Genomic DNA, 16,089 nt, shown 5'->3' with positions numbered 1-16,089 from the left:
CACAGATGGGTTCATTTAGAATGTGACAAACCAACAGATCATGAACTGGATTCTCAGGTCAAAGAAGAATACATCTGCCTGTACTGTCGGCACCTAGCGGCTGAGATGGGCCACTTCCAGCCCGGTGTCGGCCTGGACGTGACGGGAATCCCCTCAGGTAACTCGGAGAGGCTCCTGGGCTCGCGTCCTGCTGGGGGCCCCGTGGACCGGACCACAACGTCCGCCTCTGAGGGCGCACCAGTGGGCACCGGTACCCTCGGTGCTCGGTGGGGCTGTGTGCTCAGCCATGTGGCCTGCTGGCACCCGGGAATCTGGGCCCTCCCGATGCCCGATGCATCTGACTTCACACTGTTCTTGTCGGTGTGAGGGCGGGGGCGAGGGTCACGCCGTCTCGGCCAACTGGGCAGTCAGTTCCCTGTGCGGACCAGGCGTGAATTGGCCATTTACTGCCTGGGACGCTGCCCAGCGGTGCCCTGGTCGTGCCTGGGTCGGAGTGTGCTGGGCCTGCCCCATCACTGCTTTGCTGTCTCCTGGCCCTGATTTTCACGCCTTGAGCCCAAGACTGGGGTCAGGTGTGGGGCAGTTTGAGTAGGAGACTGTTGGTGAGAAACAGAGTTCCTCGAGGCTGAGAAAGCAGCCCTGTGTGCCCCGGGCCTCGGGAAGGGGGCACCCCAGCACCCTGGGGCGCCAAGCAGGTGGCCTGACTGACTGAGAAATAGCCCCCACACCTGCTCACCACACCTGTTCCCCATTTTGGTCCTGTGGATGGCAGCTTGCAGGAGCCCAGCAGTATCACCTGCTTTATCCCCCGAGAGGGATTAAACTGACGCTTTAGAAAAATAGGGACGGGCTGGAACGATGGTACAGCAGGGAGGGCTCTAGCCCTCATGCGGCCCACCAGGGTGCTGTCCCGGGCACCTCCAGGAGAAATCCCTGAGCGCAGAGCCAGGAGTAACCCCTGAGCCGCTCTGTGACCCAGAAAGACAAAAACACTTTAAGAAGTGGACCCCGGGGCTCTGCACCCCCTCCCGTGCCCCGTTGTGTTGGGTAGGGTGGGAGGCTCCCTGTGGGCTCCGCCTGCCCTGGGACGGACCTCAGGTCTGGTGGCCGGGGGGAGTGTCTCCCGGCCGCTGGGGATGGCTTGAGCCGGGAGCCACGCTGCAGAGCAGTCAGGTCCGTTTCCTCTCCATCCATTGTCGTATCCACATTTCTGGTGTTGGGGTTTGGGTTCAGGAGATGCTGACGGGCCACCCTGGGTGTCTGCTGGACAGTGGGCACACTGGCCTGATGGGCATCTGGCCCAAGTGTGAAAAGATTCTAAATCCACATGTTCTGCCTGGAAAAATCAGAAAATAATAGCATTAAAAAAAATCATTTGCCCTCCCTAGAAGAAATGATTGACATTGTTACTAGAACCAGAAGCTGATTCTGAAGTAAAGAATCGAACTGTCTCTGTTCAGATTATAGCAATGAAATGGAAGTTGACGGCCCCGAGGACCAGGCGGTGTTCCTGAGGCATGCGGTCACCGAGGACGCCGTCACTGGTCACATGGCCGGGCAGGAGGCCGCGCCTGGAATTGTTCCAGACGGTAAGGAGGCCTCTGCTCACGGCACCGTGTGGTTCTCAGCAGAGTCTGTGCACGGACGCCGGAGCCCCGGCTGCAGGGAAGGGAAGGATGCCAGCAGGGGCCCTCTGCAGGCTCCAGAGAAGGTGGAATTCATGGGTCCTCGGGGCAGGCCTGCTGCCGCTGGCACCGCAGGGTTCCGGGGCTGTGTGTCTACCTGTGCAGAATGGAGTGAGCGGATCCCGTCAGGCAGGTGAATGCAAACAGTAGGTCCTGGCCCCTGGCCTGGAAGTCTGGCCCTGTTTGGGGAGAAGCTTTTTCTCGGAACAGCTACGGCTCCTCCATTCACCTCTGGTATACCTTGTTGCACTTGAGGTTGCAGTTTCCAAGACCCTAGCAGCAGTTTAAGTGAAGTCTTCTAATGTGATTTTGCAATTTTTTAAGTGTTTTTCAAAATCCATGTTCGGAGAATGGTGAAGGGCTAGCACAGCGGTAGGGCGTTTGTCTTGCATGCAGCTGGCCTGGCCGAGCCGGGTTCGATTCCTCCGCTCCTCTAGAAGAGCCCGGCAAGGTACAGAGAGCATCTCCCCCGTGTGGCAAAGCCTGGCAAGTTCCCCGTGGTGTATTCATATGCCAAACACAGTAACAAGAAGTCTCAGGATGGAGATGTTACTGCCCCCGCTGGAGCAAATCGATGAACAGCCTGAGGACAGTGCTACAGTTCTTTCAAAGAAACAAAAAAGCCTTTGAGATTAAGTCCCTTGAAACCTTTCCAAGGTGCTACTTTGTAAAGACACAGAAAAACATCACCCAGCTGGAGGGAGTGTAGTCACTTTGTTAGTTACTTTGTTATCAAGATCCGGCTCCGTAATGGAAGGGTTTGTTTTGCTTGGAAATTGGCTTTTGACTCTAGGCTAAGTAATGTTAATTGACTACGCAGGGAATTCTGACCACATGCTAGCATTTCATAAACGTGTCATAAATGTGTGTTCCCAGCAGTGCAGGTCCCCACGGGAGAGCAGCTCGGGAGAGAAGGACCGCTGACCCTCGGCTCCGCTGCTGGTAAGCACCTGATTGCCCGCCCGCCCGCTTTCCGAGGGGTCCGAGAGAGTCGCCCTCTGCCGCACACACTCGCAGTGTTGCCTCTTCGCTTTAGTGCGCCTTTGCCTGAAAGACTTGGGCAGTGGCTTTCTAAAGGTGCCCTTGGTGTTGTCTGGTTGACCTTCTGCCAGCCCTGTGCCCGTTTGGAGGTTGTGGTCACTCCTGACTGGCCGCGATAGGCTCGTTGAAGCAGTATCTGAAACTTAGAGCAGGACAGAACCGGGAACTACTTGCACAGAGATTGTGTTTGCGTTTTAGCCTTATGCCCTCTGCCTAGCATAAAAAAGTGAATTTCCTGAGGAGCTATTTGTGTTTTGTACGTGCTGCTTTTTGCAGCAAGTTTTTCTGTGAGCACGAAATTTAGGGTTCCTATATATATGTACGTATATGTATATATTTTTTTATGAATCACCGTGAGATACAGTTACAGACTTACGAACTTTCGTGATTACATTTCAGTCATACAATGATCGAGCACCCATCCCACCCCCAGTGCCCATTCTCCACCACCAATGATCCCAGCATCCCTCCCGCCACCCCCACCCCACCCCCGCAGCCTCGGTGTCGGGCACCTTCCCTTTCACTCCCTCTCCTTTTGGGTGTTACGGTTTGCAATACAGCTACTAAGTGGCCATCATGTTTGGTCCATAGTCTACTTTCGGCACACATCTCCGATCTCGAGTGAGCCCTCCAACCATCATTTACTTAGTGGTAGGGCTCCTATATCTTAAAAGACAAGTTTGATTTGAGTCATTCACATGATGGTACTCAATGTTCATTCTCTAATTATGTGTATTAATTTTTTAAAATTTTCTTTCTTGGGGCTGGAGCAATAGCACAGCAAGTAGGGCATTTGCCTTGCACATGGCTGTCCCAGATTCATTTCCCAGCATCCCATGTGGTCCCCTGAGCACCGCCAGGAGTAATTCCTGAGTGCAGCCAGGAGTAACCCCTGTGCATTGCCAGGTGTGACCCAAAAAGCAAAAAAAAACCAAAAAACCTTTTTTTATTATTATTTTTTAAATTCTTTTAAAAATGCTTTGTCTTCTTGCTTAAAATGTTAAGTACAGTCAGATCTCGTAGTGGGAGTGAGACAGGAGAGGTAGCCATGGGCTGGGCAGGCCTAGCTGTCGAGCCCCGGGGGTCCGAGCAAACCATCAGAATAGACTCCTGAGTGGGAGCACTGCCAGCAACGCCCCCAAACAAACCAAAGCCCAACAAGTGGCAACGGGAAGTGACGTTTCTTTTGAAACATAGGTGCATTTCATTACCTTAGTAACTGAGGGCTTCGGCCTTGGCTGGTGTAACTTAAAATCACCCTGATGGAATTTGAGATTAGTGTCTTCCAGTGTGTAGGCGTTCCACCCACCAACTGCCCCTGGCGCCATGTGGTCCCATATGGAACCCCGCTTCCGGAAGTGTGCGGCTGCAAATGTGGCCATGTGGCATCTTATTATCTAGTTCTTGCTCTGGAGAACTTGGCGGGCTACCAAATGTATCCTGCCCACATGGCAGAGTTGGCAAACTCCCCATGGTGTACCCAATATGCCAAAAACCAGTAACAATGGTGGGTCTCATTCTCCTGACCCTGAAAGAGCCTCGAATGTGGCACTTTCTAAAATCGCTGGGCTAGGACGAAGGAGACGTTACTGGGGCCTGCTCGAGGCAATCGATGAACAACAGGATGACGGTGATACAGTGACACTGTTCTTTCTCTCCAGTGCTGCTTCCTGGGAGACCTACTTAGATCCATCTCTGTTAAATTTCCAATAGAGAGGTTGGCCTGAAGGTTTAATTTTAAAGGTTTTGGTTTGAAATTCACTAGTTGATGCATCATGTGTGTGTTTCTTACCATGTTCATTGACGGTTCAGTCTCTAATCATCGGTGATGAGAGAGAATTAAGATGATAGTCTGTATTGGGCCAGCCACATTTGCCTCATGCTACCGACCCGGGTTCAATGACCAGTATCCCACCAGAGGGTCCTCCAAGCACCGCCAGGAGTGATCCCTGGCACAGAGCCAGGAGTCAGTCCTGAGCACTGCCAGGTGTGGCACAAAAATAGGACGATTATTAGCGTCCCCAAAATGTATCAAGTATATCGGAACTTTTTTAGCTGAGTAAAATGTTTAACTGTGATCACTCATTTGGTAGATGAAAGCCTTTTTGTTTGTTTGTTTGAGGTGCCTCTTGTTACAAAATATCTTTACATTCTGGAACAATGTTTTTGAATAATCTTTGGTTTCTGGGCCACACCCATTGGTGCTCAGGGCTTACTCTTCTCTGCTCAGGTTCACTCCTGGTGGCTTGGGGAGACCATATTGGGTGTTGGGAGTTGAACCCGGGTTGGCTCATGCAAGGCAAACACCATCACCCCTTTACTAACTCTGGGCCCTGATCTTCGTTTTTTTAACCTGGACACTTTACCTGGTACACTGAGCCTCCTTTTCCTAGCTTTAAAATGAGTGTAACTCAGCCTATGAAGTTTAGTTTAAGTGTCCAAACTGTTGAAACTTCCTACATGGAATAGTTTCACTGAAAGCCAATTTTGTTTATTGGGGCTGGGGGTTTTGAAGGGCCACAACTGCACTCAGGGATCACTCCTGGTGGGTTAGGGGGGACCATATGGGGTGCCCGGGATTAAACCGGGGCTGCCTGTGTGCAAGGCCAGTGCCCTATCTGCTGTATTATCACTCTAGCCCCAGTTACTGCCTTTCTTGGTGAATGCCCTCAGATTTCCATCATTCAGCTGAAAATGTTTAGAAACGCCCCCCCCCCCCCGACTTTTAAGATACAAGTTGACCGATGCGTAAGATGCAGATACACCAATGTAACGACTCTTCCAAATCTCGTAGAATCATCTCAAGATGAAATGAATCCTGAATTGGAAAATCAGATTTCTCACGAAGTGGCTCATGAGAAAGTAGGAATGTCACCTCCAGCGGAGCACGTGTGTCACGACGATCAGAGTGAAAGCAAAATGGAAGTCACAGAAAGTGTGGACGTCTTCGGGCACCAGCACGAGGAGCTGAACTTGTCCGAGGCCCCAAGGACGGTGGCGCCCGTCGAAGCACCACGACCCCCCGAAGCCGCCGCGGCAGACCCGCTGGAAGCCCCTGGGACCCCGTGTGGAGACAGGACTGCCGTGTGTGCCCAGGACCCGCCGGCGCCCACCGAAGCAGCACAGCAGGAAGGCACGGATGCCTCCGCCGGAACGACTCCCCCTGCGGAGAGCACAGAAAAGGATGGGCCTTGCCAGGATGGACCGACCCAGCTGTCCTCAGAGGCCGAGCCGGTGCTGCCAGCCGCCGCAGACATGGGCAAGGCCAGCGTGTCTTCCTCCCCGCCACTCCCGGCCGACTTGCCCGGCCCTGACACGCTGCAGAGTGACCCTCCCGCCCTCAGCGCCCCTGCCGGAAGCATGCCAGCGGCCTATGTCGCGGTCACCCCCAAAATCGGCATGGGCAAGCCCGCCATCACCAAGCGGAAGTTCTCCCCGGGAAGGCCCCGGTCCAAGCAGGTAGGTGGGCTTCCTGGGCCGCAGTGTGCGCCGTGTCTCAGCAGTGGCCTCCCGGCTCCCGAGGCCAGCCTGTCTTCAGGGCGGCCGGATATGCAGTGTCCACTGACGGGTTTTGGCCGTTCCCAAGGAGAGCTGATGAGGAAGGCGATGATTCAAGTGGAAGTGATGTCCCTTAGGGTCTCAGTTGAGTGCCCTGTTTAACGATGGTTCCCAAGAGAAAAGCCTTAATATTCTGCAATTCCCTTGGAATTTCGTTTGTTTTTGTTTTAGTGGGTCAGACCTGGCTCTGTGCTCAGGGATCACTCCTGGTGGTGCTCGGGGGACCACATGGGATGCCGGGGATTGAACCGGGTCAGTTGCATGCCGGGCAAGTGTCTTACCCACTATGCTGCCTCTCCAGCCCCTGGTGTCTGAGAGTTTAAACCGGGATATTTGGGATTTGCGGGGCAGGGGAGCGGGGAAGAAGACAGTGGGTTTCTCGTTTTAGTTTTTCTATCCGTAATCTTCTGGTGGCATTTTTTCCCTCCAAGTTGCAGCTTAACTGATTTCTCGGGGTGCCCTTAGACTTGGCAGACCTCCAGGTGCCCTTGCTCTGCCTGTTTGGGCTCTGGGTCCTGCCGTTTGAGGGAACGGCCCGTTCTTGGGAGTAGGACCGAAGCGCGCCTCACACAGAACACCTGCTTCCTGGACTTCCAAACGGCAAGAGAAAAAGGGAAAGTCGGAGGAGAAATGGATCCTGGCAGGCAGGGAAAGGGTGTGGGTTAGGTAGGGCCCTTGCCTTGCACGCTCCCACCCAGTTGGTCCTCGGCACAACGCAGCCATCCTGAGCCCGGGGCGTGGGGCCCCCGCGCACTCACTGCTAGTCACGCTCGTAACTCTCGGAGTTTTCATTCTCTTGGTTTTGGAGTTTGACTTTTCGTTTTGTGTGTTTGTTGGTTTGGGGGGGTCACACCCAGTGATGCTCGGTTACTCTGGACTCCGTGCTCAGGATCCCTCCTGGCGGGGTTCGGGAGACCGTGTGGGATCAGTCTTGGGTCAGTGCAAGGCGAGACCCTCCTTGCCGCCCTCTCCCCTGGCCCCCAGGATCACTTTTCAATCGAGTAGTTATCGATTTTTGGAATTAGAGGCTCAGTAGAATACTAAGATTGCATTTTATTTTAATGGAAAAATTAGCATCCTCTAAGTAAATTCCAGATACAGTTTATTTGCTAAAGACAGAAATCGTCCTGGAGCTGTGCAGTTGCCCCCTGGAGCTTGCTGTTCCTCTAAGGCAGAGGCATGAGTTCGGGCCTTCCCAGGCCTGGACATCGATTTTCTGTTTCACTGAGATTATTCTAAAACCAGTTGTCTTGGTCTTTAAATGTCTGTCTATCTATCTAAGTAAATTTTATGTCGTTTATAATGACGTATACTCCTTTAATAACGATGTAGTTTTTTCCCCTGGAAATGCTTTAGCATTGCAAATTTATTTCATTGTTCATTCGGGGGCCACACTCGGCGATGCTCGGGGCTTCCTTCTGGCGGGCTTTGGGTATGGAGACCACATGGGATGCCGGGGATGGAGTCTGGGTCAGCCACGCGCAGGGCAGATGCTTCCTTGCCAGCAGGGCGCAGTCCAGTATCTTAATCTTACTATTTGCATTCTTTATGAGCGGCCTCTGGGCTGGGCCCTGTTCTCTTTCGGGTCCCGGTTCTGGCGGTGGCCTGCCGCCCTGTGCCGCGCTGCCGTCAGCCGCGGGGGTCTGGTGGTGGCTGTGCGCCCGCTCGTCCCTGCTGCTCTCTGCCTCAGGCGCTGTGCGGCTTGTCCGTGGGGCGGAGGGGCTCCTGCTTCTGTCCCCGTCCTTGCTGAGAGCTGGGACCGACCCCTGGGTTGTTCGGGCAAGCAGCATGTGTTTGCCTGCGTGGGGAATCCCACCTCCGTTCCTCACGTGGACCCGGGGTCTGCCTTTCCGCTCTCTGAGGTCGCTGTCGGGGCACCACGCCTGCTGGTTCTTAGCGTTGCCAGTGCCCTGTGATGCCGGAGCGCCTTGGGCGATGAGGCTTGAACTTGGGGTTTCTGTGCGCAGCACACACCCTGCCCTTGGCAACGCCCCAGCCGACAGTTCCCTGGCATTTCGGGTCTTGCCGGGGTGCCCTCACTTTGGTGACCCCACCCAGAATAGAGGTCGTCGTGCCAAGGAAAGAACTGAGCGTTTGCTTGGTTGAGTTTTGCTTCACAGTGGTCAAATCTTAGATGTGTCTTGATCCTGCGATAACATCGCATGAGCTTTTTTTCTTTTTTTTTTTTCATTGATTTTTTTTTAATTGAGATAGTTAACAAAGCTTTCGTGTTCGAGATTCAGCTGTACCATGATCAAACACCCACCCCTCCACCAGGGCACATTTTCCACCACCAACATCCTCAGTATTCCCCCCCCCCCAGTCCTCACCCTGCCTCCATGGCAGACAATTTCCCCAGGACTGTCTCTACTTGGGGGCGTTATGTTTTGCTTGGATTTTCCCCACCACCATTCAAGCCCGCCTGCCAGGGGCAGATGCTGGATCATGTATTGTCCATTTTTCATTTTGAATATCATGGGTGCTGTGGCCCCCGCATGTCTGGAGTTCTAGATTGTAAATGGTTGGGTTCCAGAGGCTTCTCTGTAGGGCACTGATCCATTTGGGGATTAAATCGGGCGTCTCTGGACCAGGGCTGTTGGTGCGCTAAGATGGCGCCCAGAGGGAAATTGGGGGCGGGACAACCAGGCCTGGCACCTCTGCCTCCATGCGGCCTGGGGACTTAGTCCTGGCACCCGCATACCTGGGCCTGGCTTGTGGAAGCTCTTGGTCACTGGGATTCCCTCTGGAGTAGGCAGAGACTGCACCTGCTCCATCTGGGGTGCCCCAGTGAAATTGGCCCAGTATGGGGCCCGGAGCGATCTCCAGTTCTGTCGTGTCTTCCGGGACTCGCTGTGTGTCTCTGGCTTTTGCTCTTTCGAGATTTATCTAGGGGTCTCTGAAGCGAGGCCAGTAATAGAGTGTACAGGGTGGTGCTGGAGTTGGCTCAGGGGGGTGACTGCCAGTGCTTCCGTGTGTACTGGGAAGTGGGGGGAGGTAGCCCACCCCAGCTCCGCGAAAGCCTGGAGACTTCAGTTGCAAAACCCACATACCCAAATTTTCAGCAGATTAGATCTTGGCGAGGTCCATCCTGAAAAGGTGGAATCAGGCTGGGGGTATGGCGGTGATTTTGGATTGTGGAAGCCAGCGGCTGCTGGGGGCTCTGCTTGGGCGGGCCACCAGGCCGACCCGCCCCCCCTTTGATTTACTCCAGTCTGTTCACGTGCGGGTCCGAGGGTAACTGTAGCTTTTGATCTCTTTTGAGATTTATCTGTGGGTCCTCGAAATAAGGCCAATAAATGAGTTTGTCTAGCTGAGCCGGAGGTGGTTTGTGGGCCTGGCTGCCACAAACCTAACTTTTGGCCGTTTGATTTCTTGGTAAACTTGGTCCCAAGTTGTTGGGGTCCGGCCAAAGGCACAGCGGCAATTTGGGGGTGTCAGGAAGCCTGAAGGCACCATCAGGGCGCTGACGGCGCCCTACCCCCTTGCATGAGCTTTTTCTAAGAATTGACTTCAAAATTAAATGAATGCTTTCACCAGCAGCAAAGACATCTCGAGACTTTCAAGCGCTGGACTAGCCGGTGACTGCATTAGCGACTGTGACCCAGGGCTTGTGCTGGCCTTAGCACTAAAGGCCAGTGCTTTCCCGGCGGATGTAATGGGACCCACCGGCACCGAGTTCTAATTTACTGCGCTACCACAAAATTAAAAGCAGTACATGGGATGAATTTACGGTTTCTTTTTAATTTATGATTTCTTTAACCTAGAGTATTAAAAAATATTTTGTATAGAAAGTTTTTTGCAGTCATTCTTAAGGCCAAATGCTTGAGGCCTTGTTTCAAGGATCTCATTGGAAATGCTCCGAAGCCCTTTTTAACTGATGATTCTCTCAGTAGATAGTACAAGGCAAAACATTTAGACACAAAAACTAAAGTTTTAGGGGGCTGGAGCGATGGCACAGCAGGTAGGGCGTTTGTCTTGCACACGGCCGACTGGGATTCGAGCCCCAGCATCCCATAGGGTTCCCTGAGCACCGCCAGGAGTAACTCCTCAGTGCAGAGCCGGGAGAAACCCCTGTGCATCGCCGGGTGTGACCCAAAAAGCAAAAAAAAAAAAAAAAAGACAGCCTACCTGTGCACAGTCTCCACCCACATCCTCGATAACACATGCACGTACTTGCACGCCGACCCCTCCCGCATCGCTGACGAGAGGCCGGCCAGCTGGAGTCCTGGGGTCTCTTACCTCGTGGCCGATCACTGACTCATTCTCCCGCAGAATAGGTTCTCCGGTGACGCGGATTGTTTCTCGTGGGCTGTCCCTTCAGGCGTGATTCGGTGACACTTGAGCTGTCCCCTTCTGAAGAGGCTCCAGCCACCCCGTCGGGGGCTCGCATCAGACCCTTGGGCGCGGGACGCCGCGGCCCCACCCACCTCAGCGACTCCCGGGGTGCAGCCAGGCTGCGGGGAGAAGCCGGGCTTGGTCGCTCGCTGCCTCCTTTTAGAGCCTGGCGGGTCACGAGGAGGGCGTCACCCGACACGAAGCCCAGGACACCGGTGGCACCGCGCTGGGCGGCCGTTGTGCCCGTGTCACCCGGGTTGTCCCGTGGCTTGTTGCCGTTCTCGTGCCCCAGCGTTTCATTCCTCAGGTTTATTCGCCACGGCCCTTGTTTAGGGACGCAGCCGCCCGCGCATCTCTCACCGGGGAGATGGCGACACGGCTTGGGAGGGGCCCCTCTCCCCGAAAGAGAGACTTTGGGTGCAAGGGTCCCACCTGAGTATCACACCCTCGGACTGTTTCCTTCACCTTCCCCGCGGGTGCAGATTAAGTGGCATTGTTGTGTTTAAACGTAGGAAATGCTCCGAAAAGCAACGAAAGGTTTGGGCCGTGGCTTCCTGGTGGGGCCCGGGAGTGTGAGGCCTGGGTTTGCGTCCCGAGCGGGGCCTCCCTGGAGCTTTCTGATCGAGCCGTTTCGAACCGTACGGTGTTTGGGATTCTGTCCCGTGTCTCACTCCACTTACACCCTCGCCACGTTGCTTGCATGATAGTATTCAGTATTCAGTATTTTTTCCCTCTCTGTTTTTTTTGATTGTGCTTGGGCCCACCCAGGGCCTGGCCCGTCGAAGGCCCGTTTTCTACTCCTGAGCCATGTCCCCAGACCCTGGAATAGTTTTTTTTTTTTTATATATATAATCTTAAATATTTTAGGAAAACTCCATTTTGAAAGTATTCTGAGCAAAGTATTCTGATGATGTTTGTGGCTTGCGTACGACAAGGGGTGAGTGGCCTTTGTCGTTGATTTTTCACGCCGCTGAGGTTGGAAGGATGCCTTATACCTGAAGCTGATGATGACAGCTGTGTTCCAGTTTTCAGTCCTAAGAAATAGGTTTGGTCAGTTTTTCTTTGTCAAAATATCAAAGTATAACCATGATTTTGAATCCCTTCAAAGTCGCACATGATCTGTCTTCCGGTGTCTTCTGACCAAATGCCTATTAAAACTCCTAATGCAATTGCCCGAGCTTTTATGCTCTGCGTTCTTGGTCGCGGGTGAATGGCTTCCTGTCACCCCGAAACGGCATCCACACATCTCTGGTGTGTGGGGCTCTCCTCACGTGCCTGTGTGGGATGGTGTGTGAATGCCTTCTGAAATGCGATTCAGCTGTGGCACCAAGCCAGCTTTGATTACCGCCTCCTCCTGACATGTTCTAGAAACTGCCTTTCGAGGGGAGGAGCCTCGCGGCCTTGTGCAGCGTTGCAGGGCCAGTCTGCACCTGCGCCTTCTCCAAGTGACTGCGAGCCAGGACAGTGGTGGCCCCAGATTCCGGCCAGCTGAAGGCCCTGGTGGGCCTGCCCTCTGCCCGGGGACGGCTGGGGTGTGGGGGGCAAGACCCCTGGCGAGGGTGCAGGGCACGGGGCAAGAGCCCCTCTGGCTCGGGGCTGGGCTGGAGGTCTTCGTTGTTCTTGGGGCTTCCTGTGCAGAGCCTGACACCCTGGCCCAAGCAAGAGATTGCAGGGGTGGTCAGTGGGGAAAGTGGACATCCCCTCCGGAAGCTGGAAACCGCCCTGACTCGGAGCTCTCGGCCAGCAGTCCAGGGGCCGAGGCCCGGCTGTGCTCGCAGCCGACCACTCACTTCTATCCGTGCACCGCAGAGGGTCCCCCGACCCCCTCCGGGTGTGACCCAAGCATGGAAGGGCTGGCCTTATCCTGGCCCCCTCAGCCCACGGCGGGCAGGGCAACGTGGCTCCTCTCGGAATCTCATGCCCCCTGCCCTGTCCCCTCCCTGCAGGGTAGTTCGTTTTATTTCCGGTCGGTCATTCCTGTGGTGGCTTTGCAGGAGGCCCAGAGGCAGTCCCGAGTGGCCCGGACAGCAGGGCCCAGGGCGAGTGGCCAGGGAAAGCAGCGCGTTCCCGGGCTGTTGTGGGCTGAGCAGGAGACTTTTCTGGTCAATGATATGCTAAGTGCCTGGTCAGTAGTCTTGTTTCTCAAACTGTAGATATTTAAATGGGAAGATGTTCCTGGGTCTTGTTGCATTACCCAAATCAAAATGTGTTCTGTGTGATTTTCAACATGTCTGTCTTGAAAACTCCTTTTGTGGGGCTGGGAGACACCTTGAGGCTGGGCACACTGTTCGCGTGCACGGCCCCCCCGTTCCCCCTCACCCCCGGGCGGGCGCACGGTGCCCCTCTGCACCACCAGGAGTGTCCCCTGAAGGACGGGGCAGGGGACCTGAGTCAACAGAAGATCTTGCAGGAGTACAGTTTTCTTGACACTGCCTGGCATCTTCTTCGGTAAACTTAGGGCCGGGCAGACTAGTTATTTGAAGTGCAGTGCCTCCGTTTTATTTTAAATACTGTTTCCTATATGAATAATGGGACGATTTATTTTGCCTTTTTACCTTGCAAATTTAGGACAATTTGCTTTCCTCTTTCTTTTCAAATCGGTTCTTTGTATGTAATCAGAGTGTGCAGTGTTTTCCAAACAAGAATTAAACCTCACCCCATTTCACTGCGGAAGAGGGAGTTAAACGCGAAAACGGTCCTGTTATTTGCACCTTAAGGTCACAGACTGACTTTCTCCGATTTAACCTGAATACGTGTTACTGCTCATGTTTCTGATTGCATTTTTTTGGCCTGTTGGTTTGTGGTTTATTGTACTAGGTTTTTAGACTTACCTAATTTTCCTTTCTAGCAAAATAATAGTTGTTCCAAGAAAATAATCCCCAGTTTCGTACAGTATTGTTATCACTTGATTAACTTTCATTTATATTTTGGAGCTGTAATTGCCATACTTTCATTAATGTTGATGTCATGGAAACTGAATTTTGAATGTCTCATTACAGTGATGCTTTGGCCAGAATAACTAATGTAAATTGTAGCTACAGACGTTTAAGTTTAAAGTCGTGTAAGTTTCTCTCCCCTTTCTTGAAGCAATTTGTCCTAAATTTCCATACATATGCATTTGTTTTTGCTGTTCTGATTCCTCAGTTGCCGGCTTTGACCTTTTCTGTTGCTGAGTTTTATGCATCTGTTTTCTCACCCGCCACACCTAGGGGGCGTGGAGCGCCCATAGTGCCCTGAGCCCGCCTTCCTGGCCCCCGGACACTTCAGAAGGCCGGGACATTTTTAAACCCAGGCAGCTTCCTGGCGGTGCCATTTGGAGCATCAAAGTGGTAAATAAAACTGCATTTACATTCATATTTCATTTCTTACTGCTCTTGTCCAGAGTTAGAGTTGACTCTTGATTCTCTAGATAACGCGTTGGGCTTCCGGATCCACGTTTCGGGGGGCGGGGGTGATTAAAACCTTGGTTATGAAGAAGGAACGTCTTAAAAGGAAATGAAGTTGCCATTTTACGTGACTGATCACCTAGAAGTATGAGAGGTTGATGCCTCTTTGTGTGAGGGGGAAATCCCCGTCACGCGGCCGGGGAGGTAAGGATTTGTAGGTCCTTGCTGAAGTTCTGTTGCTCGGTGAGGAGCAGAAAGGGACCGTGCGCTCGTGATTCTGCGTCCCCGAGGGGACCGGGTCACGCGAACGCCGCGAGCCGCATGGTTGCCTTTCTTGGCATCCGTGGGTGACGCTCTGGTTCCTGAAGTACGCCATCTCATCCGTTTTTGTGAAAAATGAATTTGAAAGCATTCCCGTTTTTCTGACGAGAGGAGGCAGTTTCTCTTTATAATCTGGAGTGAGACTGTTTAATTTGGACTAATCAATACTAAGAAAGTTCTAAATTTCATTTTTTACTAACAGCGCCGGAAAAACAATTTTTCAACTCTTTCTGATAGCATGTAAGATATTAAAACTATAGATAATTTGCTCTAAGAGTATAAAGAGTGATTTGTCTCACGGTTTGGAAGAAATACCACTGATTTTTTTTTTTAAATTTTCCCCCTATCATCCAACCCGTCCCACTGGATGTCGGGGAGTGACTGATCATCCTGCCCGAGTTACTGGCCTTCTCAGGCGCTTGTCCCCGTCAGACAGGCCGTCCCAGCTGCCCTGTCCCTTTTCAGAGACGTCCCTTTTCAGAGACGCAGGCGAGATCTACGGAGAGCACTTTCTACAGGGCAGGGAGGTGCAGTTTAAAAACAGACTTGCCGGCCTTGGCTGGGACTGTAGCCGCCCCCAGCCCTCCCCTGCCATCCGGGCTTCGCTGAGCGGGTGACCGCTTCCCGCCTGGGGCCAGTCTGCTGAGGGTCGCCCGTTCTTAGGAACACAGAGCGACAGATGATCCCGAGTATCGGAGCTGTTTTCAGGGCGCCTGCCGTGCGCAGGGGCCAGCTTAACTGGCCAGGCGAGCAGCTGAGCACTCGGTAGACTTCGGGGCAGCCATACTTTTCCTTCCCCATGGAGTTTGCTCATGCGTTGGATAAAAACGAAACACCACCAGATGAAAGATTTCCATTTCAGGCATTTTCTTATTTAAAAGCAAGTCTTTGGCCTTTTGAATCCGTTTTCCTCTCAGCTTCAGCTCTGGGAGAATGAGGGTCTGTATCTTTTCGTTTTATCCAGTTATGGAATACTGAAGAAAATGGACTTTTTTTTTTCCCCATTCCTGAGGAGCAATAACTGTTCACTAGCAAAAAAAATTTCAGCTCGGTGCAGTTCCTGCCGTGTAGAGTAGGGGTCCGAGACGGGGCCCTGCACCCGCTGTCACGCCCCTCTGCCCGCAGCACCCATTTCTGAGCTGCTGGTTCAGAGCGGTCAGCGCCAGCCACGTCTGCCCACCCGCTCGTCCGACGGCCTCCCTGAGCCTTCCCGTCAGGACAGCCTGGCCTCTGGCCCCCGCCCTGGACGGAGGCTCCAGGGACGGGGCGGGCGGGTGACTCGCAGCCCAGGGTCTGAGGCACGAAGGGGAGGGAGGGGTGTGGCGCGGGCGTGACTGTCCTCTCTGTCACCTAGGGCCGAGGGGCCGGATTCCCAGGGCGCCGGAGACCACGAGGCGCCGGACTTGCAGGACGTGGCGGCCGAGGCCGGTCCAAGTTGAAAAGTGGCCTTGGGGCCGTGGTGCTGCCCGGGGTAAGCGTCGCCTCATCCCTGTGCAGCTTTCACTGTGTCGCTCTTCACTTTCTGTGCTTGCTTGGTCACTCTCCCCCCCCCCCCGCTTTTTGGGTCACACCCAGCGATGCACAGGAGTTACTCCTGGTTCATGCACTCAGGAATGACTCCTGGTGGTGCTCAGGGGACCATATGGGATGCTGGAAATTGAACCCGGGTTGGCCGCGTGCAAGGCAAACGCCTACCCACTGTGCTATCGCTCCAGCCCCTTGCTTGGTCACGTTTGTTGTTTGGGTGTGGCGGATTGAAGCAG

At 53.5% G+C, this 16,089-nt stretch overlaps 1 protein-coding gene across 1 annotated transcript in view; it reads left to right on the top strand.

The window, feature by feature from the left end:
• The window catches only part of KMT2C (lysine methyltransferase 2C), a 184,786-nt gene that overhangs the window by 111,728 nt on the left and 56,969 nt on the right, over positions 1-16,089 (top strand). The window contains 6 exon segments of the mRNA XM_056134804.1: positions 6-157; positions 1,461-1,589; positions 2,562-2,627; positions 5,521-6,185; positions 13,829-13,948; positions 15,681-15,797. Of these exon segments, the coding sequence (XP_055990779.1) occupies positions 6-157; positions 1,461-1,589; positions 2,562-2,627; positions 5,521-6,185; positions 13,829-13,948; positions 15,681-15,797 (1,249 nt within the window).

This window comes from Sorex fumeus, unplaced genomic scaffold, assembly GCF_029834395.1.
Source record: "Sorex fumeus unplaced genomic scaffold, SorFum_2.1 ptg000107l, whole genome shotgun sequence".
NCBI classification, from domain to species: Eukaryota; Metazoa; Chordata; class Mammalia; order Eulipotyphla; family Soricidae; genus Sorex; species Sorex fumeus.
This window is presented reverse-complemented; position numbering and strand designations above follow the sequence as displayed.